Source organism: Thalia democratica, chromosome 5, assembly GCF_965202585.1.
Source record: "Thalia democratica chromosome 5, ktThaDemo2.hap1.1, whole genome shotgun sequence".
NCBI classification, from domain to species: domain Eukaryota; kingdom Metazoa; phylum Chordata; class Thaliacea; order Salpida; family Salpidae; genus Thalia; species Thalia democratica.
The window spans coordinates 43,173,948-43,201,358 of NC_139169.1; the positions used below are offsets into that span (position 1 = coordinate 43,173,948).

At 27.6% G+C, this 27,411-nt stretch overlaps 2 protein-coding genes across 2 annotated transcripts in view; one reads left to right on the top strand and one right to left on the bottom strand.

The window, feature by feature from the left end:
* The window catches only part of LOC145837242 (teneurin-3-like), a 32,465-nt gene extending 26,290 nt beyond the window's left edge, over positions 1–6,175 (bottom strand). The window contains exons 1-4 of the mRNA XM_082945035.1: positions 6,059–6,175; positions 3,787–4,158; positions 3,541–3,641; positions 2,854–2,996 (exon numbers count right to left, since the gene is read on the bottom strand). Coding sequence (XP_082801161.1) covers positions 2,854–2,996; positions 3,541–3,641; positions 3,787–4,158; positions 6,059–6,104 — 662 coding nt within the window. The 5' untranslated portion in view covers positions 6,105–6,175. The remainder of the gene's footprint in view (positions 1–2,853; positions 2,997–3,540; positions 3,642–3,786; positions 4,159–6,058) is intronic.
* Positions 6,176–22,880: 16,705 nt separating this feature from the next.
* Positions 22,881–27,005, top strand: LOC145836563 (uncharacterized). Its single transcript, XM_082944357.1, has 5 exons — positions 22,881–23,103; positions 23,273–23,335; positions 25,579–25,738; positions 26,104–26,221; positions 26,914–27,005. Exons 1-5 carry the CDS (start codon positions 22,910–22,912, stop codon positions 27,003–27,005), a joined length of 627 nt encoding a protein of 208 aa, XP_082800483.1. The 5' UTR covers positions 22,881–22,909.
* The last annotated feature ends 406 nt before the right edge of the window (positions 27,006–27,411 follow it).

Consider the following 27,411-nt stretch of genomic DNA (forward strand, 5'->3'; position numbering starts at 1 on the left):
TAGTACTGCGTATAAGGCATATTTTACTGTTACAAGGGTTGCAAAAAACTACACATATCTGCGATAACGGTACACAAGCACGTTTGTTTACATTGAAGCTTATGTGTGTTCAGCCGCATGTTGAGAGCAAAACTTAGTTTTAAAGGTTGCAAAAAGGTTACTTAAACAATTAACACAGCTCGCAACAACAGACGCTCGAAGATAACTAACGCCAAATTAATCTCAACCAAACTAGGTTTTTCCGGAGACAGAATGAACCATGTTGACGAACAAAAGTATTGTAACATGTGTATAAAGAAACTGTCCGAGACAGTAGTGAGTTAAAGTAAGTTATTGGTAAATATTTACATTTAAAAGTAAAACAGTATAAGAGCAAACATAAGCGTTTTAATGCAAGTACAACGTTGATATTCTAGCTTGAGTAATCAACCATGAAAATATCCTAATAAAAATAAAAGCTAAACTTCGCTAGTTAATCCGAGTCAGAAACACTATAATCTAATTTAGAAAACAACTAAATTACATTTAAAATGAGAAATAAGACAAAAATTTTGATATTGCACTTAAGCAGCTCTGAGCATGCGCTGAAAAAAATCTTAATCTTTAATGAACGTATTAAAGCAGAAGAACGCCACGGAAAAGCATACGATCTAATCTCTTACTTTTGACAGTGAATTTTCTTGTGCAAATACGAGATAAGGACTTTTAAAGCTCTTTCATGTCTCAGAGCAGCGACTTCTTTGCGACGCACAAAATAGACTTGTGTTTATTTGTGCTCAGCAAAATCCATTTAATAAAGCCTTATTGTTGTAGTGTCTGGTACGTACTTTATGTAAAATTGTGCACAGTAGTCTAAATAAACAAAATTTGCTGCTCCGCTTAAACGGCATCTTTTCGCTGCTTCACAATTTATTACGCTCTCGCAGAAAAGAGCAACTCGGGACGAAACGAAACTTCTGTTTGCTTTTTTTTCATAAAGATATTTAATGTTTATTTGTGCATTCAAAAAGTGTAACGAACTTTAACGCGCTAAATTGACTGAAACACCTTTGCATTGAATTGAATAAATCTTTTGTAGATGCTGAGCGTGTTTCAATTTAGCTCAACTTACAAAGGTTATGATGTATGGCATATAACTTGTTGCAAGTTCAACAATAAATTTAAACTACGAAGTAACAATAAAGAATAACTTTTTAATAAAATATTCAATAGTTGAACCATAACATAATTTGTTTGTGTTATATACAAATAAACCTTTTAAACAGAAACTTATTTAATTTGCACAAAAACTTACCAAGTTTCCTTTCGAAAATTCAGATAAGAAATGCTCAAACTTTAAGGGAACGTGTAAAAGGGGCTTTCGAGGGAAAAAAAGTTAATGTGTAGAAATCAATTGGTGGGGACATAAAAGCAAATGTTAGTACGTGTTAACTCGCAAATTAGTTTTATTTGCCCACCGACCATTAGCGATTTGTAATTTTTCTTTTCGCCGCGCCAACCAAAGAGCCTTAACAATCGCCGCATTTCACCAATATTTGCTCAAGATGCCTTCGCTACGCCGCGGCCGTGTCATTTTGTTACCTGGTAAATTAAAGTAATCAATCATTCTGCTTATTACTAAGTACATAACAGCATCAAACAAGACCTGTGTGTGCTTTTACCTACCGCATCGAACACAGAGAGGAACAGTTTATCAACAAAAGAGTTTTTTTCAAAAGTACTTTTCGCCAAAACCGTGAAACATATTTCGTTAGAATCTGTGTATTTTGTAATCCTAACTGTTTATGTTCGACACAGAGACTTTGCAGCTTTGTGCAGATGAGCTTGTTTCCACAAACACTTCAGAAACGTGCATATGCGGTGTGGTGATATTTTCTTCTATTTAAAACCAAGGTTTTTCTCAACACTGAAATATTGATTTTTGATCCGCAAAAATGACATGACTTTAGCTTTAAATTAAGCAAACAACAAAACTGTTTGAAAGTTGAAGAACTTTTTAACTTTCGGTTGACAATGGCAAAATACCAGTCAAGGGGGCTTGACGCAACGACAAATGTCTGTAGCTAAACACTTGTGCGCTCATTTTTTGCCTTTTTTGTGAGAAAAGCCAAGTTATTGCTGGCACACAACAATTTGTATTTTTAAAAATTGTCTCTTTCTTACAAACGATTTTTTCGAAATTGCTTAAAAACTTTGGTTTCAGCCAAAACATAATTGCTATAAAGTTTACTCGCCGAAGGCTTACGAGATATAATCCAATACATTATTCAGCGCATTTCGAGATTATTCGCTGGTTATGCAGCAACACTTCGTTGATGAAGAAAGCCATTGTTCGAATTTTTATGCTCACGGATTATGCGGTATTTGATGAGCAAATAATCAAAGGCACTTTGTGCACTGAACAAACAAAAATTTTTAATCAACAGTATCGAAATTTTTGCTGTCGTTCGTTTCAATGATTAAAAGAAACTTACACATATCGAATGAGTATAACAAAAATAAACTGGATAGTGCTTGCAGTTTGCAGAGCTGAAATAAAAGTCACGAACTCGCACACTAATGAACCGCAATTAATCACCGGTGGAAAGAAAGATTTCTCGGTGAATTCAGCAAACCAAATATTTACTCTATTATTTAAGTCTTGCCAAGCGCAACCTTCACAGCGAGCTATTATTTATTACGGCGAAAATTTTCTTTGCGCTGTGATGAAGCGCAGGCGAACGACGAGCGTCGAAGCGTGACGATTTACCGTTTCTGCCCTCGGGCAAGATTCTGTCAAATATCTGCTTTTAGCGAGTATATTGGCATGTTTTCGTCTGAATTTGCGTTCTTACTGCGTTTTTTTCGGATTACCTGTTGCTGACGTCGTTGCGCTGGTGGTGTTGCCCGCAGTTCTGCTGCTGGGGAAAGTTTTTGTGGTAGCTCCAGCGGTTGTCCTCCACTTCGTACGTGGGCTTGATGTTATTGGTTGTTACTACCGGGTCGAAGTTTTCACTCTGAAAAAAAATATGATTATCAATTACATGCGTTTCTCAGAATATACTGAGAAAGTTATTTTTTCTCAGTTCCCTGTACTGGAGAATTTTTAATCTCGTTGTTTATACAAAACATGACGTTAGCAACCAACAGACGACCTTTAAGCCGATTGAAGTCAAACTGGAGGCAAATTGCCGGTACCAGTACAGCTGTCAGAGACTCGACCTTTTAAGCCAATTACAAACTATTACTAAGTTACTTACCCATATGCCAAAAAAAAAAACAATTTACATGAAAAAAAAACCACTGACAATTTGCTTACAACAAAAGTTGCAGAGTGAAAATCTCAGGTTTCCAGCGGGAGCCGGATTTGCAGTGTATTCTTACAACAGCAAAGGTGTTTTGTTTCAAAAATTCGGGTCCTTAGCTTCCCACAATCGTGCTTTTATTTATGCTTATCCGTTTTAAAGAGAAAAGCATGCTGAATACGGTTAAACCAGAAAGTTTTAAAGATTACTTATTTGATTAGTAAATTTTTCTTTAAATTGTTAACTTTAAACTCACTCTGTTGTTAGAAGGGCAGAAGCTTCCGCTGATGGAGCGACTCGATTTCGGCGGTGAGGGATTCTCCCTACTTTTTGATCGATTGTACATTTCCGGTTTAACTGAAATTCGAACTCAGAATAAATATTTGATAAGGACAAAAAAGAAAAGCGAACAATCGCAAGGCGTGCAAACTTGCTTCATCGATTTTTTTTTACACTTGCACGTTTCAAAACTCAAAGTTTTCTTTTTAATTAAATTTCTTACCAGTTTGCAGCGAGTCCTGAGCAACTCTCGCCACGTAGGAAGTCGGATGCTCCTCCTTGTCGCGGCCTCTTTCGTACGAGTATTGCTGGTACGAGCAAGAAGGGAAATCCCCAGTAACGGAAGAGTTGTTGGGAGGGATGGAGGCGTAGTCGGGCTGCGGAGTGAAGTGGTGGTTCTTCCTCATCAGCTGGTCCACTTCCCTGGAAAGTTCTTCCTCCTCCGACCTGTACTCTTCCTCCATGAGCATCGAGTCGGGGGTGAGCTCGTGGTTGCGGAGTGCGGAGGGGTCGTATGCTGATTTGGGGGAGTTTAGGTCCCCGTTGTATTTGACAGGACGATCGTGCATGTTGGTGTCGTTGGCTGATGACACTCCTGTTAGAAGAAATAAGTAAATAAGTCAATAACCCTCTTTTACTTGGTTCTATTTATACTGTTTTTGTTTTAATTGTTTATTTGATTTTTGATTTGTTTAGTAGATTTAAAATATATTTAAACTTTTCAATTAAGATATTGATATTTACTTAAAAAACATTTATTTACAACTAGAACATCTTCACTGAACCATTCTTTTTACAGGTTTTAATTTTCCTATTTTATACTTGCTTTAAAGAAAAATTTATTGTTTAAGTTTTGAGAATTATTCACTACTGTAGATTTAAACTTTCGTTTTGAAATTTTTGTATAAGTAAGCTTAATTTCAACAAATTTTTTAGTAAAGTAAGCATATTTTAAAATAGCTAAGCTATGCAATTTCTTAATTGCTCTTTTACAATTAGTGTATATATTTTGACTTTAGTTAAACAATATGGTTTAATTTAGTTACACAACAAAGTTTTATAGCACACAAAATGAGGAAAATTTATCGATTTTCAAAGCCGAAACACTAATTAGACATTTTCAAATACATTGGTCGTATATACCATGACATGACTCATAAATTCACCGAGGTTTGGTTTTAACTACATTTACAACTAATGGATACAACCTCTACCAAAACACTAAATCATCTCTAAGAGCATGTTTGAATTTTGTTTGTTTTACGCTTGTAATTGAAGTTAGCAAAATGTTTGCCTTCGGATTTTATTTGTTTGGATTGCGAATTTTTTAATTAAAACAAGCTCACTCGCTTAGCGTTTAAGTAAAACAAACTATCGATCAAAATTTTACGAGCTTAACTGTAATAAACTTAATGGAAGCAAAAAAAAAAGATGACTTGCTAGCGGCTAATCCTTGAAAAAGCAGTTTGGTAGTTCAATCAAAATTTGTTATCTAAACGTTTTCGCGGTGGGAGGAGTAGTAGAGCCACACAACATGCACTAGCGACTCATCTTGATGGCAAGTTGTGGTTTTAACCGAATCAGTCATTAAGCCTTGATTGCCGCCGACGTCAGCGCTCTTATCTGCGTTTACTCACACGCGCTGACTCGGCAAGATTCTATGTGAATTTTTGTGTCATGAAATTGTCGTTTGTCTTTATGCGAGCGGCTTTTAGATTTGTATAGACGATTAAGCGTGAACGTTGCGATTGTACTTATCTTGTTTACAGTAATACGATTAAGTAAACTTATGAGCTTGTACGTTTGGTAAAATTACTAGAATTTACTAGTAAATTGGTAATTACTTGGTAAATTTACCGTTTTTTTTTTATAATTATTAAATGCTTCAATTAAAACTACTGTTGGTGTTTATAGTGAAAACTAAGAAGTAAAGTTTCGAAGAAAGACCAGATAAACTTAGTATGTTTTGAGTAAAAGGAAACACAAGTTAAGCAAATTTTTCAAATTACTCATCTAAAACTGCCAACTTGAGTTTTTTTTTGACTAATCATATATGATATTTTTAAATGTTGAAAGGTCATATAAAAATAATTTAGTGGGAAATAATGAATACAATCTTGATTATTACAATTAAAAGTTTTAAGTTTAAGATAAAAAAAATAAAGTTTTTTTGATTTATTATGCAAAGTTGAGTTTAATTTTTTAATGTCTTTAACAAAAAAAAATAATTCTCCTTTAATACTAAACAAAACAAATCAAAAATAACTAAAATCAAATAAGTTTTAAAACAAGTTAGTCTACGCAAGTTTACCAACCAAACCACAGTTCAAGGATACAAAAATAAAAACAAAGCTAAACTAACAAAAAACTTTTGATTTAAAGTGGTAAAAGTCCTACAAGCAAAGCTTTATTTCTAAAACTGAGTATTGAGTATGCTATTTCTTTTAACTAGTTTTATCCATTTACTATTTTAAAAGTTAAACTAAATTAATAACCTGAGGATTCAGTATCCGTATTTGTAGAAGTTGTTTTTGCACTCATCAGTTTTTTTGTTTGATATTACTTTTGTTTTTTCCTTTTCATAAATTTTAATATGTGTCTAAAATAAACCTAAACAGAATTAATATTTTTATTTTTACTCAATCATTTTGTTTTTAAAGCGTGGTTTAATTGACATCATAAGAATATGAGAAAATAAAGGCTGTGAAAAGTTTTTTTTTCCCAAGAACTCATTTGCTTAAAACACAATGAGCATGAAAATTAAACTTTCATTTCGCTTTTATGCATTGACACAACTACATTTGTTTAATTGCATAAATTTTCCAACAAAACAATGTAACTTTTATAAAACTCAAATCACGAAACTTTGTTTTCATTAATCATTTTAAAATGTTTAGCTTAATACACATCACTGAGCATCAACTCTAAAAGCTGTCATTCGAAACTCTCAAACTTTTTGCGCGTTGCTTCAGGTCTCAAGGGTACGAAATTTTCGCAGTTGCACATCAAATTACTTTGCAAGTTTACAACTGGTATTTACACAAAACCCGTTTTACACATCGAAACAAAAGGGCAAATTGTTGTAAATAGCGGAATAGAACACCTGTAATGGTAATTTAATAACCGTTTCAAAACTTATTACTGCGAACGTGGCCTACAGAGCGGCAATTTTTTTTTGACATTTTTTAAGATGTTTCTAAATTAATGGACCATCAGTGAAATTTTTTGAAGTTTGACGTTTTCATAAGTACCTCCTAAAAAGGTGACTTGTAAAAACCTGGCATACTGAAGTCAGTAAAGTGTTTAAGTGACGAGTACTACCAAATAAAGATGGCAATTCTAGCTATATCACAAAAAGATTGATCTGATTTAAGATGTATCAAGTACAACTTAAAAATTTTATATTATCAACATTTAAGTTTGAATACAGTTCTAAAAAAGCTTAAAAAATAAATTTAAAACACAAGACAAAAGTAATTCATTTCGAGTATGCTTTTCTTTCAAACTTAAAATAAACTTCACTAAAAAACTTCTACGAGCTAAAAAACAAGTAAGCCAACTAACCATCGAAAAAACTCAAACTCAAACCTAAATTTTATATAAAGCGAGCTCAAACTTGAAACGAAATTCGTGCGAAATCAATCAATAGATTCAAACAACTTCAGCGTCTGCCAACTGCGTGTTACGCAAAAATCTCATGTACTGTTTCAGGTGCAATTTAAGCGGGGCCGAATAAACGAACGAAGAAAAGTTCTTAGCGAGAGCAGCGGGATTATGCTTGGTAAACCGGAGTTTGTTTGAAAAAAAATGGTAATTTTGTCCGGCTCTCGTACCGTCTACCTGTCAAACGCTGAGATAAAAGGTCACTTTACGCCTCATTTGCTTATTTTTTTATATTAAATTAAACCTAAATCAGATCATTGGGCTCGATAAGAAATAAATTCAGGGAGAACAAACACTGTTTGCTGCAAAATGCTTATAGTGTCGGGTATTTAAAGTATTACATTTACACTTGATTTATGGTGAGCTGAAACATGAGCTTTTGCCTTCTTTGTAACGAAAGTCTGGTTTTAGGGTACTTATCTTGAATTATGGTTGTGAGATTAACAGTTAAATTTTTTACTAATGCTGTATTAAAACACAGCATTTTAGCTATATTTGATAAAACATGTCAAAAGACATGTTTTAAAAGAATTAAGTTTAAAGCTAAACTCATTTATTGCTAAATAAACAAAGTCTTGCATTGAGCAAAAACAAAAAGTCATTCCACTGAAATTGTTTTAATGAAGCTGAAAATTACAAAATGAAACTTGGCGAGGCAACCTGACCAAACATAACAAGCTAAACAAACTCTATGAACAAATTACGTGCATAAATTAAAGTTTCTAAGCTGTAAACCGACTTTTGGCTGAGTAACGCAACACTGAAAGGCAAAGAACGAGCTCGAAAGCAGTCCAGCAAGCAAAGAAGATGAAGCCGGCAAAGCTTTTTTCTTCAATCTCTCATTTTTGTTATCTTTCTCTCATTATTGCAATTATCTCTTTTTTTCTTGAAAAATCGCTTTCTTAATGAGCAAAATGTAAACAAAGTTTTTTCCTTTTGTTCACAATTAAAAGTTTTTTTTTTCAAATTTTTTTACAATGCCTTCCTTTAAAAAAGTATAATTTTAGTTGCATCAAATTCTTAATGGTCTTAGTATCGTAGCATGGTGAAGTTTAAATTGCGTGTAAAATCCAACATACACTGTATTGAAATTCTAACGAGATTAATTAGACACGGGTGCTACTTTATCCCCAGTTGAATTTTATTTGCAACTAGCAAAACATCAAAGTAAAATAAAACCTAATCAAAATATTCTGTACTGGCATGTTAAGTAGTCAATACAAACTTTTTAAAGATTTTTTGTTTCTGAGTAGAATATTTTACCTTGTTTGTAAACACTACAATTTAAAAACTTTTTTTCTAATTCTCCTAAAAAAATATGTTGTACTAGCTTTAGTAAACTTATTAATTTAATCAATAAAGTAAAGATTCAATATCTATGAATATAAAACAGAAATTATAGCAATTACTAAGCTGATAACATTTTAGACATTTTATTTTGCTAGTATTAACTAAAGTTATTGGGTAAAAATATAATATCAAAAATATTTATCATAAGCATTAAAGTGTTATTGTTTTGATTTAATACTAATCAAATATTTATTAAAGCAAAGGTAAACTAAGTTCTTGTTGCGTGGTAAAGCTAAAAATTGATAATAATTAAAAATGTTGTTTTTATTCTATATTAGTAGTGTATACACAAACAAAATTAAAACAATAACATTTAAACAAGGGTTTTTTTTAAAGTATGCGATATCGTCCCTTTATGGACGATTTTGGCTATCAAGGGGCAGTAACTAGTAAGAGATTTAAAAAGTATATGGGTAATTAACTATCAAATGGCCGATATCTAATAAAGGGAGGAAGCAATTATTTTTTAAACTTCTTCCAAAAGGGAGATTATGAAGTCGAGTTGAATAAAAAACGCATAAAATTAGAATTTTAAGTTTTTTTTATATTTTTTTAAGCTTTTTTTATTGTCTAATTGTTTTTTTTTTTTTTGCTTGTAACTAAATATTTTAAAAGTTTATTATAGTTACATAACTTTTTAAACTGTTTCAATTTTAACTTCCACTAGCAGTTAGTTCACTTTTACCATTACTAAAAAAAAATGTTGAATTTAAGAGCCGCTTCTGTCATCATTACCCAAAAAATTTTGACATTTTTATCTAATCTAAGTTTATTTGTTTATATATACTGTTTAAACATGTGGGCTAAATCCGAACTGCTTTTAAAGGTTTTTGATAGAAAACAAAAGCGAGTAATATAACAATTTTACGTTTCTTAAAAAACTATGCAAGCTGGTCCATTTTTTATAAGTCCTGTCATTAAGAACAACTAATATAAATAACAAATTATATATTTTTTAGAATTAATTTATTAATGTTTCGGATTGTTAATGAACTATATATTCTAAACCACATTAATATTATTCACTTAACTGCATAACAAAAACTAATATAAAATTTTTAAGTGGTTTTAACCAAAAAAACACCAGTATAACTTATAATTTCTTACTTAAAAAAAATTAAATCATAATAAAGCTAAATCATTCCAATAGCTTTATTATTGTGTAACCAAAATCAATAGTTGTCAGTTTAAATGATTTATCGGACAAATTTCAGTTTTATGATTGATATTTAAACTGTTCTTTAGTTTAATCTTTAATCTTTAGCTATTTGAGTATGTTGTTTTAGTTTAATGTAATATATAAAAGTTTTTTTTTCCTCAAGGAAGTGTATATCTAAAATAATTGAAAGTCATGTTATCAAACTTTTTTGAAAATAAGAATATTAAACTATATTCAGAATTTTTTTTAGTTTTAGTAAAATAGTAGCAAAACTTTATATTTGTATGTGTTTGACAACTAATTGACTTTTGAATATTGAATCAAATGATACTTAGAGCTTATAAAAATTGGTTACAAACTAAAGCTTTTGCACATAATTTTAACAGAAATTAATATTTATTTATTAATTTTAAAAATTAATTAAAAAGTACCCGAAACTATTTAACAAAATTAAAAAATAACAACTAAAATGTAAACTTTGTGGTATTGTATGCTGGTTTTTTTTCTAAAGTTTATATAATAGTGTAGTTAGAAATATATTATATTGTATACAAACAGTTGGTGAAACCGTTACAAAATAAATTGTAACTCAGTTACTATGCTAGTGAGTGAAAAGATTTAATATGTAAAGAATATACAAAACAAATGTTTGCCATTTTATTACTTTAAGCTTTGAACTTAATAATAGTACATGAAAATCATGAAAAAATACGATACTTTAATCAACAAAAGAATCTTATTAATCTGTTTATGAAACTTACAGACTTTATGAACAAATTAATTCTAGCAAAGTATGAGTTACATAATTTGTTCTATTGCTAAAAAAGTAAACAATAATTTTTATTTATACTTTCTCTTTCGTTTCAGTGACTTATAACAATATACATAAATAATATAAATATATAAAAATAATTAAAACGTTTCATAGTTAGAAGACTAAGAAACAAAAAATTACTTAACTATTAATTCATTCAGGAACTCTTTAATAACAAAAACACGTTTAAAAAAGCTTTGATCTATTACTTATGAACTACGTCCCTTTTTCAGCAATATACACTTACACTTATCTATTAAACGATTATAAATTAGTACTCTAAAATTAATCTTTATATTATTGTAAGTGTACTTGTAAAACTTTAGCATTACCTATAAGATAAATAATTATCAAAACTTTAAGTAAGTTTTAAAAAATTATAACTGTAAAATAAAACTTATTTTGCTATACATTATAATTTTTTTTTTCAAATAAATAGAGTAAAAAAACTGAACTTAGTAAAAAACAAAACATAGTACAAACACAAACTGTTTAAAAAGTTTAAAGAACAACTCTTATAAACAAGAGAAAACTAAATGTAGTAAATTCAAGCTGGTTCAGTTTTATAATAGTAGTAAAGCTTAAACAGATTATTTAACAACCTTTTATATTAAAAAACAAGAAGTCGAATAGTATTTACTTCACTAGAAAAAATAAACTTGGCATATATTAACTTCTAGATGGCAACCACTCAATTGTTCTAGCTTCAAAATAAGATTGTGGCATTGTTTTTGTATATAGTATTGTATGTTTGTTGTTTAGTTAAGAATTAATTCATTTAATCCAAAATCATGTTTTATATTAAGTAAAAATAAACGACTTCCATCTTACGTTTTGTAAATTTTAAAACTCATTAGAAACAATGCAATTAACTTGAAGTTTTGCAAGTTAAGCAAACAAAATACTTGTTTAGTAAAATTTAAGCTAATGAAATAAAGTAACAAATAAAAAAAGCAGTTTAACTAAATTAGGTGCATTCGCATAGATTTTGTACAAAAAAAAAACAAAATTCAAAAGTTATTTTGTTTATTATTTAGTGCACACGCAAATGTAATTAGCGTGAAAAAGGCCGATTACACGCCATTTCAACGTTGCATTACCTGAAAAATATCTAAACATCTGATAAAAACCAGACTTTGCTCTAAACACATCATTTATCAGCGGGGCTTGTTTAGCGTTTTTCATAAGTTTTTTAGCGCTTTCTGAAACTCAGCAGACTGACAAACAAACTTTCGAATGATAAGTTAGCATTTGGGCGCGATATTTCGCACAGGTAATCGATTATTGTTGTTTATTAGTGTTTACCGTTGTCACTTGGGCAGCTAAGCGACCCTTTGCCTCCTGCCTGCCTTATGCCTGTCTAAAATTTTTCAAACTAATCCTGTCTTGTGGCTATTAATACTTTGTTAAGTTTTTTTCATGCAGGTAATTAAAGCATTTATGCTGTATTAATGTTTAATTATATATATCGGATTAACAGTTACGGTTTTAATGTTAGACTTAAGCAAGACTAACCTTTTTCTTAAGAGAAGAAATTATTTGAAACTATATCTCAAATAAGTGATAAACTGTTAAACAATGTTTTCAACTATGCTCACCGACATTTAAAAATAATAAATATTGCACAGCGAAAAAAACATAAAGTATTTAACATAAAGTATTATATATTTTTTATTTTTACAGCTTATTATAAACAAAACAATGTTTCACTCTTATATTGGGTTGTAAGAGATCATCAGTTCTTACAAATAAATCTTATTCAAACAGAATAAGTAATAATAAAGTAACATTAAAAACTCCCAACTTTATTTTAATATAGCCAATCTGATAATGTTGGTCTGCTGATCTTTTAAAAGGTAAAATAAAAACAAACTTGACAAATATTACAAACTGAAGAGGTTCCATTATGACGTATTTCAAAGGTTTTTACTAAACAAACATTGTCACACTTTTGATAGATGTACAGACGTATTACATATAACAAGCAAATGATTAAAAGAAAGATACTTATAATGTATATGTACAAAGTTAAAAATAGTACTAGCACATTTTTATTGACTCAAATTTTATTATAAAGTAAGCTCTATAGAATTTTTTTATTAAACAAGCATATCAATTTTTACTTGAAAAAATAAGTTTAAATTAAGTGTTATTGAATTCCACTAAAATTTTTTTTAGTTATTAAGTTTTATTTATTCTTTAGAGAACTCTTAAAAAGCGAGTTTAATGACGTTTTAGTTTAATAAATTACGTTTGAAAATTAGTTTATGTCAAAGTAAACTTTGATGCTAAATAACTAATTCTTGAAAAAACATTTGCCTGGTAGGACCGCTTTTACCGAGTTAATGTTTGTACAAACTAAATGTCAAAAATGCTTTTAGCACAAGTTTTCTCAAAGGTATATTTGTGTTTGCATTTAACTTGCATTGTACTAAACTTAGATTTGACTACTGAAAGACTACAACTAAGTGTAAAAATAAATCAAACATTAATAAATGAAATAAATAACTACCAAATTTATAATGTTTTTGCAAAATAAAACTTATTTAGTTAGTGTTTTTAAACTTAATATTTTTTACACCACTTTCTTAACAGTTTATAAAAATATAAAAGTTATTATTAGCGTAATAATAAATTCAAAAGTTATAAAAAAAATTATAGTAGTAAAAGTAATAATAAGAATATCATTTAGTTTAAATAGCAGTAGATTAACAGTAGATAATAGACTAATCTTTGATGAATAACTACATTATAAACTGTTCAATTTCAATCTTTTTTGTTAAAATAAATAAAATCAAAAAGTTATAAAAGTTTTCTAAAGTATTAATACTCGTAGGAAGTGAAAATTGTCTTTTTGTCAAAAAAAAAAAAAGTTGATTTAAAATATTTAACTTAATGGAATAAAACATAAAAAGCTAACTCGGCAAGTCGTGATCAAAATCACCCGTACTAAAATAATCATTTAGTTAAGTTAACAAAAACAAATTGGTCAGCAGTAACCAAACGCAGTGCTACTTTAAAGCACAAGTTAAAATTTTAACTCTATAACGTTTCAGATCTTTATTACAAGACAGACTTTCTGTTTTTATGTTTCAATTTATTTCAAAATTAAATGACTTTTAAAGCAACTACAGCTAAGCAAGGAGATTTTAATTAATTTATGAAACAACTTTTATAAAAAGTTTTTAAACCAAGGCTTTAACCTTATAAATGTTTAGTTTTTCCAACTTTTAATGCAATAAATTTTATTCAAGAGAGACTAAGGTTTATTAGTGTACTTTTTTCAACCGTTTTATAAAACTTTTATTAAAAATATATTTTAACCGTTGAACTTGCTGTACACAAAACCTAAACGCTATTTAATAACATTATGCAAATATTTTAAGCTACTTAGTTTTAATATGAAAAGCTTTATTGAGTCTAGTTACCGGAAAATCTTTAAATGTATATTTGATTGAAAGTTTATACCATCATATATGAATTTCGGAGCGAAAAAGACATTAAGGCTTCAGACAAATTATCTTTTTAAAACTTTACAGAAGCAGCTAGCTATTTGCAAAAGGACCGTAGGTAGCATTTAACAGTAAAAATTGGTTTAAATCTAACTATTTTATCTACAGATAAAAGCTTAAGTCTGTTCTTGGGGCTAAGAGAACTTTTAAATCCGACTTTGAACTTAATGCTGTCAATGAAAGAAGCCTCTTTGTCGGCTTGTGATGTCAGTTTCTGCGCAGAGAGCATCTCGATGATAATCACCTGATCTGCCGTTTAAAACTATTAGCAGCTTTCTGATTGACATTTAAGATAAGGCAACTTTAAAATTTTTACGCTTATAAACTTTTGCAAGTGATAATAAAGGCTCTGAGAGTAGGTTTATAACTGCAAATTCTCTACTTTAGGGCACAAATGCTATGCATTTACTTAAAAAGTGTTTATTACACAGTAATGTATACTTTTTCGTTACAAGTCTTAAAATACTAATATTTTTATTTAAAAATAGAACTTTAGATAAAGTTGAATTTTCAAAACAGGCTGTGTTTTTAGCTTTAAGCAAAAAGTGTTTTTATCTAAAGTTTAAATGTTTGTCTGTTCGAATTTTCCGTTTTTAATGTTATAACCTTCAAAAAGTTTATTATTCAATCAACATCTTAAATTGCAATCGAAAAAAGCATTGTAAGTTTAATGTCATTTCTTGTAAAATAAAAGTTATACTTGAAAACGTTTTATTATTCTGCTTTTTACAGAGTTTAAAGGATCTTAATTTTGTCTAAAAATTGGATACTGGGAATTTTTTTTAAATCAATAAAAATACATTTTTTGAATATTTTAGCAAATAGGGAAAGAAATCTGATTTATCTAATAAAATGATACACAGACTTGGATAACTAAATAAATTTTCCTAATCTTGACAACATTCACTAGAATATATTATAAAAACAACTTTAGATTTTAATGTCTTTTTTGAATGCGTTAAAGCTAACGAGATATGATAATTAAAGATTCTTTAAAATCTGCATGGTTCCACACGTCTAGTCTGTATTAAATAATCATTAACATTAAAGACATTTAAGTGAATTTTTGGCTATTTACAAAAATTTAAACCGTTCTACATTCATCATCTTACATTCATTTATGTATGTGTAAAATTTTCGCTATATAACTCGCTCAGATTATTGGTAAAGATGAAGTTGATGTTATCATAAATTATGAATAAACTAACACGTATTCTTTGTATATTGTTTAGAATGCCAATATAAAACTTTTTTTCATTTGTTTTTATGAGTTAAGAGTTTTGAAGGGAAGCGACCTTTACCTTACATCAAAAAAAGCTTTTAGTCTACAAAGTAGCAACTAAAGTGAAGGTAATTAAATATAATTTAAAGGTTTCTGGCACACCTTAAGGAAGCCTAACGAATTCAATCAAGCTTTTAAAATAAATATTATTCAAACTCCTCATTATTAATTAAAGTCGAGCAATTAAATGCGTAAACAAACACTATCTGTTGGTCTAATAATCGGACAAAACGTAAGTTTGCATATTTTTATTTCTTTTTTTTAGTAGAAAGTTTATACTTTTTTAATAAATCTAGATTTAAAACCTTTATTGTTTAAAGTATTGGTTGGTACAGCTAAAAAGTAAAACAAAATATATAAGCTTATACTATCAACAATAAGTTTTAATTAACTTAGACCAAAAAGATAAAAAACACTTGAATTTTTTTATTTTTTTCAAGAGACTAATAAAATGAATAGATATATAGCGTACTAAACATTTTTTAAGAAAATATGAAAATTTGATGTTATAATATTCAAAACGTGAGTAAATTATTTTTTGATTATCTAAGCTTTTTGTGTTAGATTATCATAGTTCAGAAATTAGATAAACAAATTTTAAAACTAAAAACGATATTTCAAAAATATTTCTAATAAGAAGCAGAGCAATAAGTTAGTAGTTCAGTTTTGAAATAATTGGGGTTTAATTTGTTGTATTTTGTTTGATGAAAAATGTGTAGTACTTGTAATTTTTAGAAATAAAACAATTTTAGCTATGTAAGACATTTTTAAACTGAAATTTTCCCTTTAACTGTTCGTACTGAAGAAATAAGATTTTTAAATGTATATAACAAACATGAAGTTTTTCGAAATACAAACTAAAAGGTTTTGTGTTTCTAATGATGTCTTAAGTCGTGTAGTATTTATAGTTCTACGTCAAAAAAGACTTTACTGATTTGTCAGTTATTAAATACTTACCAAATCGTACTAGACTATCAGTAAAATTCGTGTAAACAATTAAGTTAATCCGACTTGATGACTTAATTGGGTTTTTCAGTGGTTTTTCTTAATTGTTTGAATAAGAACAATTAAGAAAAATAATTTTAAGTCTTTAATACTTTCTCGTGACTTACGCAGCTGCTGACAATTAAAACTTTTTTATAGTGTAGTTGATTATAATTTACAAATTTTTAAACGATATTCGAGATTTGTTTAGTAAACATGATAAAGTGGTTGATTTTATGTTTTTTTGATTGAAAGTGTTTACAATTAAACCAAGAAATAACAAGAGTATTTGTATCTATGCGTTGTGCTTAAAACTAGTACAACAAGTTCGTTTTAACTAGAGTTTGTAAAAATTATAGAAAACTAAATAATAAAATTGAAGCATTTTGAATAGAATGAGTAGTATAAAAATCATAAAGTTTGTAAAATTAAAACACTTTTTGGTTTGATTTTGAAAACGTTTTGAATCGTAAAACTTACTAACATTTTATCTAGTTAACAAAGCTTTATTAAATCAAAGTCAAGTTTTGATCTTAGATAAGAGAGAACTAATGCGGTGACTTTATTACAAGTTATTTACGATAAAAATAGTACTAATTGTTGATTTCACAGAATAATTTACTAAGATCAAGCTAGTTTACAATAACTGAGCAGTCGTGCAAAAAAAACATAAGAACATTTTCAAGTTACTATCTACGCTTTCAAACTTAACTTAAACTAATCGAAAACGCAATTAAATTGTCAAGCTCTATCTTGTGATGCATCTAAAAATTACTACAATTAGCTGATTTCGTATACCAACAGAGTGAAAGTTATAAATTTTGTGTGTTTTATTTTTGATTAATCATGCCAGCCTCGTTTAATTGACGGAAATAGGTTTATGAACTTCGTATGACTCAGTAAATTGTGAAATAGATTAAAAAATCTTGAACTTTTCAATGTGTATTTGTTTTTAAGTGAAACATTTAATTAAAGTCTTTGATTAAGTAGGAACGAAAACGTTGTTAATGTATAGTTGTATCGTATAATAAATAAAAGCATTCAGAAAAGTTAATTTAAACTTAACAATGGTTTTAGAAACCGTATTCTTTTTGATAACCGAAAAGTTGTTTATGTTTTTTTTTAATTTGTAATAAAAATAAAAACGGGTATATAAAAGAAAATAATCTTCAAATATACTGAATAAAAACCAAAACCATAAAAACTGTTGAAAAATGCCAACTTGTATATGAAATAAAAACTGTAACTTGATTGTTTCTTTGTTACAAATTGAGATAAAAGTCATTAAAATATTTCTAAACACGAAAAAATAAGGTCTTATTTTTATAAAAAATAAAAACTAACACATTAAATTAATTTACTTAATTTAATTTCCAACAACTGTAAGAACACAAAGTTACTAAACACTATACCTATGATTTCACTACAGTGATAGGTAACATTGAAAAGATAGTTGCAGTCGAATATAATTGTTTTTTTACTAAAAACATTATCTTTTGTATAATTTTTTTTTATATTAATAACATCTAGCAAATTTTTTTTTTTAAATTCACAACATTTTGTTGTGTTTTAAATTTACAACATAGTTTAAGTGAACATTATTTTTAAGGTCTACCAATTGAAGCATTAGCTAAGAAACGTTTACCACTTTTTTATTTTAATGAAATCAAATTATCTTACTAAGTAACTTAAAGTTTTAAAAAGTACTTAACTTAATGCAATTTTTACGTACGCAATATATTGTTCACAATATTAATCTTCTACTAAATTAACTTGTCAAAGTTGTTGGTACTTAACTAAATAACACATTTTATACTAATTATACAACTGTGTGAAACTTCAAAAAATATTTTTTAGATATGATAACTGTAAAACTTTACTTTCTATAAGAAACTTTCCAATACCTTCAGGGAAAATGTTTAATGGTTGTTCAGTTTGTACAACTAAACTACAAATAGTTTTCTAAAAAGTTTTTATTTGAAAGAATGTGCATAATTTTTTACAACGCAGTAATTTAAAGTGTTATTTTTAAAATATTTGATAAAAAACAGTTGTCTAAGTTAAATAACTGTTTAAACAAATTTAGCATTAGTTTTAAACTTTGACGTTTTTAACAAAAAATGTTATTTATATTTTATAAGCTTGTTTAAAACTTCTATATAGCTCGAAGAAATGATTGATATTCACGCCTTAAAATATAATTTGCATTATGTTTTGCGTTTCACACTTAAACTCTCATAATTTGAGATGTAAAAGTTTTCAGATCTTTTTATTTCAACAACAATTGAAGTCAAGTTCACTACAAACTTAAGATAAAACTATTTTGATAATAAATTAAAATTCAAACCCATTATAAACTGTTGCGGTGACAGGCATAAATTTAGACATCAGATTTACTAAATGACTATAAAAATATCGTATGTTTTTATTAGTTTATCTTTGAAATCTACTAATCGGCAGTTTTTTTTTTATTGAATTAACTTGTGATTACCGTAACGCTGTCTGCCTGAATTTAAAGTGCATCTTTATTAGTGATAAAAGTTATGCTTAACGATGTTAATGAGTGTTTTTAAAAGATTTAAATTTATTTCCAACTTTTTGCTTTTATAATCGTCGGACGAAATTTTGCGAAGTACAGAGTAGAAACACTTCAAAAAATTTTACAGATAGACCGTAACAGTCAAAGTTGCTTTTTAAGAGTAAATTTATTTACATACTCTACGTTTCATATCAAATAGATCTTTATACTTAAAATTCTAAAATCGTTTTTTTATTGCTTTAGTGTCTAGTTTATCATCTAAAGTTAAAATCTTGGAATCATCCCCTCGTTATACTTTTTGTTCATATTTAAATGACCAGATCAAAAACGAAAAAAATATACGTATACATATATACAATATTTTTACTTTTTTTTTTTTTAAGTCTTTTGTAAATGTGTATTTATCAGGCAATCAATTATAAAATTTAACTGTAGCAAGTACTAAATCTCAAATTTTAAGCATTAAAAGATAAATTAAATTATTAGTACTCATAGAATCACATAGTAACTTTTGGTAAAACAAAATTTTATCTAAAAAATACTATATTATCTGCTGCATTCTAAAAATTATTTTAATAAATATTGATAAATTATATTCAAACTTAACTTAATATTTTAGATACTAAGTTTTTTATTAGAAACTTTTTTATTTAAACAAGACTATTTAATTCAAATGTCTTTGTTTAGAATATTTAAGTTCAGTGTTTTAAATGCAGTATGCTCTTTTTCAACGATCAGGATTCTAAATTGTTCTATAAACACAAGCAATTAGCAATTTTTGCAGTTTTAATTGGTTACTCACGTATCATAAATGCTGCTTCGAATTCACATGGCGACAGGATGAACAACAGCTTATTTATGACCTTTTTGTTACGTCACAGTGTCATCTTTTTCTCATGTCAGTTAGGCAAATATATACACAGACTGCACAGTGAAGAGACCACCCAATCGGTCTATTTGTTTTTGTTTTGAAACTTTCATCAGCATATGCTAATATTTATTGATTCGCTTTTGGGATTTTAAACGGCTACGCAAAATAAATTTAATTGACAAAGAATTCTGCTTTATTTAATTAGTTCGCAACTCAAACACTTTTTTATGTGCTCTATTGTTTTGCGTTACTTTTCTTTTAAATTATTAATGATTTTACTTACTTTGTTTTAATTTCTTTATAGTCTAATACACAAATATTTTATTTTCTAAACTGGGTCCAACTAAATTGTAGTTATATAGTTTTACAATTCCAACTAAAGAGTTTTATATTTTTAGAATTTATTTTAGTTATATATCTTAATCATTAAAAATCTATACTTTTTATAAAGTTAGAATTAATACCTTATAAATACAGTAAAAGTTTCTCATTACTGTACACAATTAACATTTAAAAATAATTATGTATTCGTTAACCGCTAAATATAAATCGATTTTTACTAAAAACTCTTTTTAATATTTTTTATTTCTTTGCAAACTAAATTGTGCACATTTGATCGGATCAGCACAAAAACGCTGCTTGAAAATTTAAATGTAAAGTTTATTTTAATATTCATAAATACGTTATGAACGAAACCGTTTTAAAACTTGACCATGGCAGAAAAAAAACTACCGATAAAAATTTACTAAATAAAAAAAACTCAACTGTAGAACTTTTTAATGTTTTTTTAAAATTAATTCGTTTTTAACTGCGTTAACTTTTAAGTTTAAAGTGTTTTAATAAAATCGCTTCTGAAATCAGGTAGAAATATGCGATTAAGCCGCTAACAACTGCGGTGAAACTCGTTAGCAATGCTATTTTATTGCAACAAAAGACATCAATCATCGTTAAACTCGACTGTTGACCGATGTCACAACACTTCACTGGCTCGAAACGAGGACACCGTGCGGTTAACGTTATATTAGATTAATTGCTAAGTTAAAGTCATTGATTTAAAAAGAAAATCTGAAAAGTTAAACTTTCACATATAAAAAAATGTTTGAAATGTTAAGAATAAAACTATAGTATTATAAAAGTAATTATTTTAACTAAAGGTTAAAAGTAAACTTATAAACAGAAAACAATTTTTTTTTTTTTTTTCTAATTATTGACTCCGTAGTTATAAATTGTGTACTTGTTTTTATATTTGTGTTTGTATACTGATGGCTGGTACTACAGTTAAAATTTCCATTTATAATAGCAGTTAAAAAAAAATTCAAAAGTAAACAGAAAATTAAATTTCTGATTTATATGTAATAACTTTTACCTAAAAACTTAATTAAAGCTAGAAACAAGTTTTTTTTCCTAAAACCAGTACATCACGCAAAGTTTTGCTATAAATATTTAAAGACCAAAAATACATTTAAAACTCTTATACTTTTTTAACTTTTAAACAAAAAACGGTTAGCTGGATGCGCCAGAACAAAGATCCCTAAAATAACAACATTAAAGCTATATACAAGATGACCACACACATGAAATGCCGACCACACGTATAAGTGCAAGTATAAGTGTATTACAACTTACCTTTGACACATATGAGTTAGGCACAATTCCCCCCTGCTGACAGTTGAAGCTTACTTTGATAAAACTTACTGAACTTTTCTAGTCACAAGCGTTTTTTATTAGCTTTTGTACTACATTTATTATTTTTTCTCAACAAAAAATTTATAAACTATGAATATTTACTTAAGTATAAAGCAATTATTTGAAAATAACAAAGCATTAAAGCTTAACTGAAAAACTTATTCTAGAATTTAGATATTTGGGTTGTGTTTAACTTTTATAACTTAGTTTTAAGTATTGTACTTTTTAAAGTGTAGTTTTATTTATTAACAAAAAAAATGTTTTATTTTTTTATAACCATAACCCTAAGTTTTTAAATGCCATTTTTAAGGTTTTCTTCTTCAATGTAGTTGAAGTTTCGTTGCTTCAAAATTGGACTTTTCGTAGAAAAACTCTCAAAATGACAATTTATTTTAAAATCTGAACTATTCCCCACCCTTATTAATACTTTCTTTTATCTGTAGTTACAAATCTTTATTATTGCCAATTAAACTCAATCATGGGACTTAATTTCGTAAACAACCTTGAAAAGTTGAGTGCTGTTGTTTTAAAAGACTCATCTTTGTGCAAACACGAGGCGCCTCACGCTGCAAAAGCATTTTAATGAACGACGATTTTATGTAATTACACGCTGTTACACGCTCGCATGACCTTTTGAAAAAGGTACAAAATTTTGAAAATGCAAAGTATTTGAGGACGAAGGAAATACGAAACTGGGGCTTGCTATCTCAAATGCTAATCGTTTATACTAAACTTGAAACTTGATCAGGACCTCAATGCGTTATAATACTTAAGTTTAAAAGAAATTAAGACTTTGTGTAATTCAATTAAAACTCAAAGTAAAGTGTTATTGAAATTTTTGAAATATGACAGTAAGTTATTTAAATTTATTTAATATTAAGTTAATGGTTCTAAGTTAAGAATGATAAATCTTTTATTTTGAAACTAAATACACCAGAATTTAAAGCAGTCCTTACTAAGTTCTTAGTTAGTTTAAACTAAAAGAAATACTTACGATAAATATTTTCTGTTTTGTATATAGATAATGTGGGAAAATAGTTCAAAATGACGTAAATATAAAGGAGAAGTATTTTCATCTTTCAAATTATAAAAGTAGTGAATGAAGTTTCCGGGTTAGTACTTAAAGTAACGCTTACTTTAAATACACTTATTGAAAACTAAATCTGTTAGTTTTAGTAACTATGTAAGCTATTTATGAAAAGACAATATTTTATTGATCTAGGTTTATAAGTATATATTTATAGTTTTATTTGTTAAATCTAAACTGTGTTTGTGTTCAATATTTTAAGTAATAAATGTACCATTTTTGTTTTACTGAAGTCGAAAAAATACTAAATTAACTACTTCAAACAAGATAAAACTAGTGCTTGCACTTACATTTATCGTGAGGCTCAGTTATTAAAAACGGCCGAGCGCCGCAAAACTTACAATTTAAATTCGAAAATAAAGGTGCTGAATAATTCAAGTCGCTCGGTTGGGCGGCAAAATGACATTATTAATTATATTGACATTGGTTCTGCTGCTGCCAACCAAGCACGGCGGCTGTTTATTAGACTGGAAGAACGTCGATTTCATTCACTCTCCACCACGAAGCAGCGAGCCTCATAACGAGCGAACTCATGATAATATTGACAGCAGCATCGATTTTTTCGGGTATCAAGTCAGAGTTGGCTTGAAGAGGTGAGTCTCGGCGTGATTTCGGTTTGGTAGCCTACTGAGTGTAAACAAAATGCATACTGAAAATATCTGAAAAATGTGTAGAAAAATGTTTCTCTTAAAAGTAATAAATAATGAACTTTACCGCAAGATCAACAACAACAGCAGATCAAAAGCTCGATGTTTTTTTCAGGCACATCTTTATTGGAGCACCTTACAGGAGAACATCAGTTGACTATTCCGACCCTAAATGTCAGTAAGTATGATTCATTTTACTTTATAGTTATGTCTTAAAAAATTGTCTATATAGTTGATAGTTTAAAGTATATTGATTTTTCTCCTCATAATATTATTAGCTTTCACATATAACAGTAGCTTGAAGTAGTTGCTGTATTGATTCCTCTTAAATAAAAAGTAACGTTTTTTAAGATAGTTTATAACAAAATAAACCAAAACCTTCATATCGTATACAAAGATTACATATTTTGCTTTAAAAATTCAAACGTGTTTGTTCGTATCTTTTAACTTTCTGCAGATGCAATAATGTTGCACGGTAATAAGGTCACATTAAAAACATGCCATTCGACCACCCAAATCACACACAATCGTCGCGACATATGCCACTGTATTATTTGATTGACTCTTGAGCAAAATATATTTTCAATATTGCGAGAGTTATTTAAGTTTTCAAGTAAATTGTGTGCTATGTTGTATCTAGCTCATTCTTAAAATAATAAAACTAAAGTTAAACAGTTAGTAACACTTAAAAAAAAGAGTGTTTCACTTAATTTTGTTCTGTCATTTTATAGATTACCAAAAGAAACTAGTTTAAATTTTTGTATAAATGACAAAACTATTTGTAGAAAATAAACTATACCTGGTAAGATACGAGTATCAAAACTGGTTTTTTAGCACTTTTTTTCATTAAATAGTTTTCGTATATTTTTACTATTTGTAAATATTTTATTAGAAATAAGTGAACTTAAACACTGATAAAGCTATTATTATAAATTATTTAGAATTTTAAACTAAAAGGCAAAGTGTAAACCTCGTTATCAATCATTACTAAATTTTACATTTGCTCTTCGTTAACATCATGCGGATAAAAGTTTTAATGTTTAATATAACTATCGACTCTGGAACAGCTTTTATGTATCATATTTTTGATCTTTTACCGTATTTTAGCTTTAAGTTATACGATTATGTATTTTAATATATCGTAATTTTAGTATATATTTTATTAATATATATTAGTTTATTTATCTATATAAATTCATTTTAATAAATATTAAAACTAATAAGTAGTAATTTATAGACTATGTTAATTGTTTTACACAGTTTATTGAGTTATCCATCGTCATCATTTATTTAAATCTTATATAAAACTAAGTAAACTTTATATTACTTTTTTTAGTAAAAAATATAATAGTTCTTTTATCTTAAAAGCAAAAATCTGTAACAATTTTACTAAACAATTTTTTGTTTTAAACATTTGTATACTTTAAGAAGTGAAACTGATGTTAAAAAACATAAAAAATATACTTAGCAATGTAGAATCTTTCGCAACTATAACCATTAACAGTATTATCTACATAGCTAAATATTTTCATTAAAATATTTTTTGATTAATTCTAAAGTTTAGTCTATTTATATTCAATCGACCATTTTAAAACTTTATCTTTTAGAATAGTAAAGAATAGTAATAACCTATCATTAACCATTAACCTCTAAAAGCTGTAGAAACTATTTTTATTCAAATGAACACATGTATACACCTATTTTAGCTTCTATTCTTTCCTTACAGTATTTATTTTTTACAGAACCCAGTTGAAGTGTGTTAATCCGTTAACACAGAGAAACATATGTCGGTATTATAAAAGTAGTACTGTATAATTTGTTCTTATAATTTAAAGAATATTAACATTATCATAAATTCTGTAAAGTTATTAATGTTAACATATTAACTAAATATTAATGCTTTATTAAAACATTTTATAAAACAAACATTGCAAAGTTTTTATTTAAATTTTTTTTAGATATGTGAATGGATTATTAAAAAAAATTACTTTCAAGTTAAATAAAATACAAACGTTTTTTTTATATAATTATATTTTAATTGATATACTCAGTCTTTTTTTACTATTCTACAAAACTTTATGCAGTTATTGTTGTTAATATTACAACATAAAACTATGTTTTAACTAATGTTTTTTGTACGCAAATATTTTCTTAAGGACGTTTAACTGCTAAAAGTAATAAGGTACAACAAAAAAATAACATTTGAAGAAAAAGTTGTATGCAATGTTTATTTATATATAGTTGTTATAAATACCTTTTTAGAAGTAAAACCACTATTTTTTTTTATAGTTTCAAATTATAGAACACTTTTATAATAAATTAATACTTTAAGAAGTTATTAAGTTTTACAAAAATTAATAATTTTAAATATCTAATGCAACTGTAGAACGTCATCTTAGTCTTTTTATTCAACAAAAACAGAGGAGGGCACGGAGGGGAAGTATTTAGGACAAATCAGTACAAAAAACACGGTGATGGGGAAAACATAACATTTTCGAAACCTATTAGACCTTCTTACCAGACCCTACCATCTGACACATTTGGCCTGGATATTGTAAGACACAACAAAGTCTCCGTTGTAGTTAGTTCTGATTTTGACCATTATTTACTTAAACTTTTTTTTCTGAACAAAGATGCTAAAGGCAGATGATCAGCTTCTTGTTAAGGATAGTGTTCTTTATTCTCTAAAATATTTTTTTTATTCAAATAATTGTTTTCAAAATTCTACAAATTTTATTGCATAACATAGTTTAATATATATTATTATTAATAATTAATAAACGTTTTTTGAGGACGGGTTGTAAACGTTTTAAACTTATATGTTGCTTATATGCTATAGCTTATTTTTATACAAAACTAAAAAAATACTCTAGATACTTTCTTATTTATAATGTATAATTATTTTTACAACCAACATTTTGTTAAAAATTTAAACTTGCACCATAGGCATGTTCAGTCACAAGAAAAATAGAATGTGGCTCACAATACAGTCAGCCAGGGTTCTGTTACAAAGCAGGAGGTGTCAAGCAAACTTGGTTTCGTTTTTACCCTGGTTCTAGCCACGGTATGTTTCCTTATTTGGTTGTTAGCTGTTTCTTAATGGTAATTTCAATAACTAAGTACTGTTTATAAGGCACTGATGTATAAATTGTTATCATCAAGTATCAATCATTTGAGGAAAATATTAATTACTTATTTGTCTGAACAGAGTTTTTTTTAAGAGCTCAATGCTAATATACGTACAAAATATTTAACTATGTTTTGTAATACTTTAAGTTAAAAATTTTAAGTCCAGTTTTTTAAAGCAGAATTTTAAGCATTATTAAATTTTAACTATTAGCTTTATTATTATTATTATTATTATTATTATTATTAATTGAAACTGTTGAAATTAAAGCTAACAGTTAAAACTTTAATAACTAAAAGGTCTAAAATTTTACAAGTTTAGTCAAGTTTTTACAAAAACAGTAATTTCTTTATAACTTTATTTAAGCCATATTGTTGTGCAGGTTTTTCCAAAGCTAGCAATCTTACCCCTTTAGAAACGATTTCAACTATAAGGGGCCGTTATTTTTGCGGCGAAAAAATAAATGTTAACTAGTTAGTAAAAAGGCGATTTCTAAAATTAAGGGCGACAATATTTTTAACTTTTGCCCAAGGGGCTTTTATGAAATTTAGTTTGGTAAACCTTATTATATTGTATGCATTAAGTTGAACTACCATATTTGCTAAAAGGTTTTGTTTTGTCGTTTATAGATTACTGCCATATCAAAAATAATAAAACAAAGGCGGATCTTAATATGGTTGGGTTTTCGTCTGCAAGAATTACTATGAAAAAAGTTTGTTAAATATTACTTTGTGTAAATCATTGCATGAAACAAATTAGTTAAACTTAGTATGATAAATAACTAATACGATTAATATAGAAAGTTTAGTTAAAGTATTTTTAATAAAAGTTTAGATAAGTTAAATTCAAGAATTAAACAACTTGTTATGAGTTCAAATCTTAAATTATTAAAACTTTAGTTTTTTTAACTTTTTTAAAGGTTTTTTTTTTTAAACATGTTTTAAAGTTATTAAAACTTGATAAACAGGATGTGTTATTTAATTTTCTAATGTAGCTTTTTGTACCTATTAGAAGATTGTTTTTTAAATAAATGACAATTTTGATGATAAAACCTAATAAATAATTGATGTTTTGTGAATGTTTGTTTTGACTAAAGAAAAACTATGGACTTTATCCGAAGGTAAGTG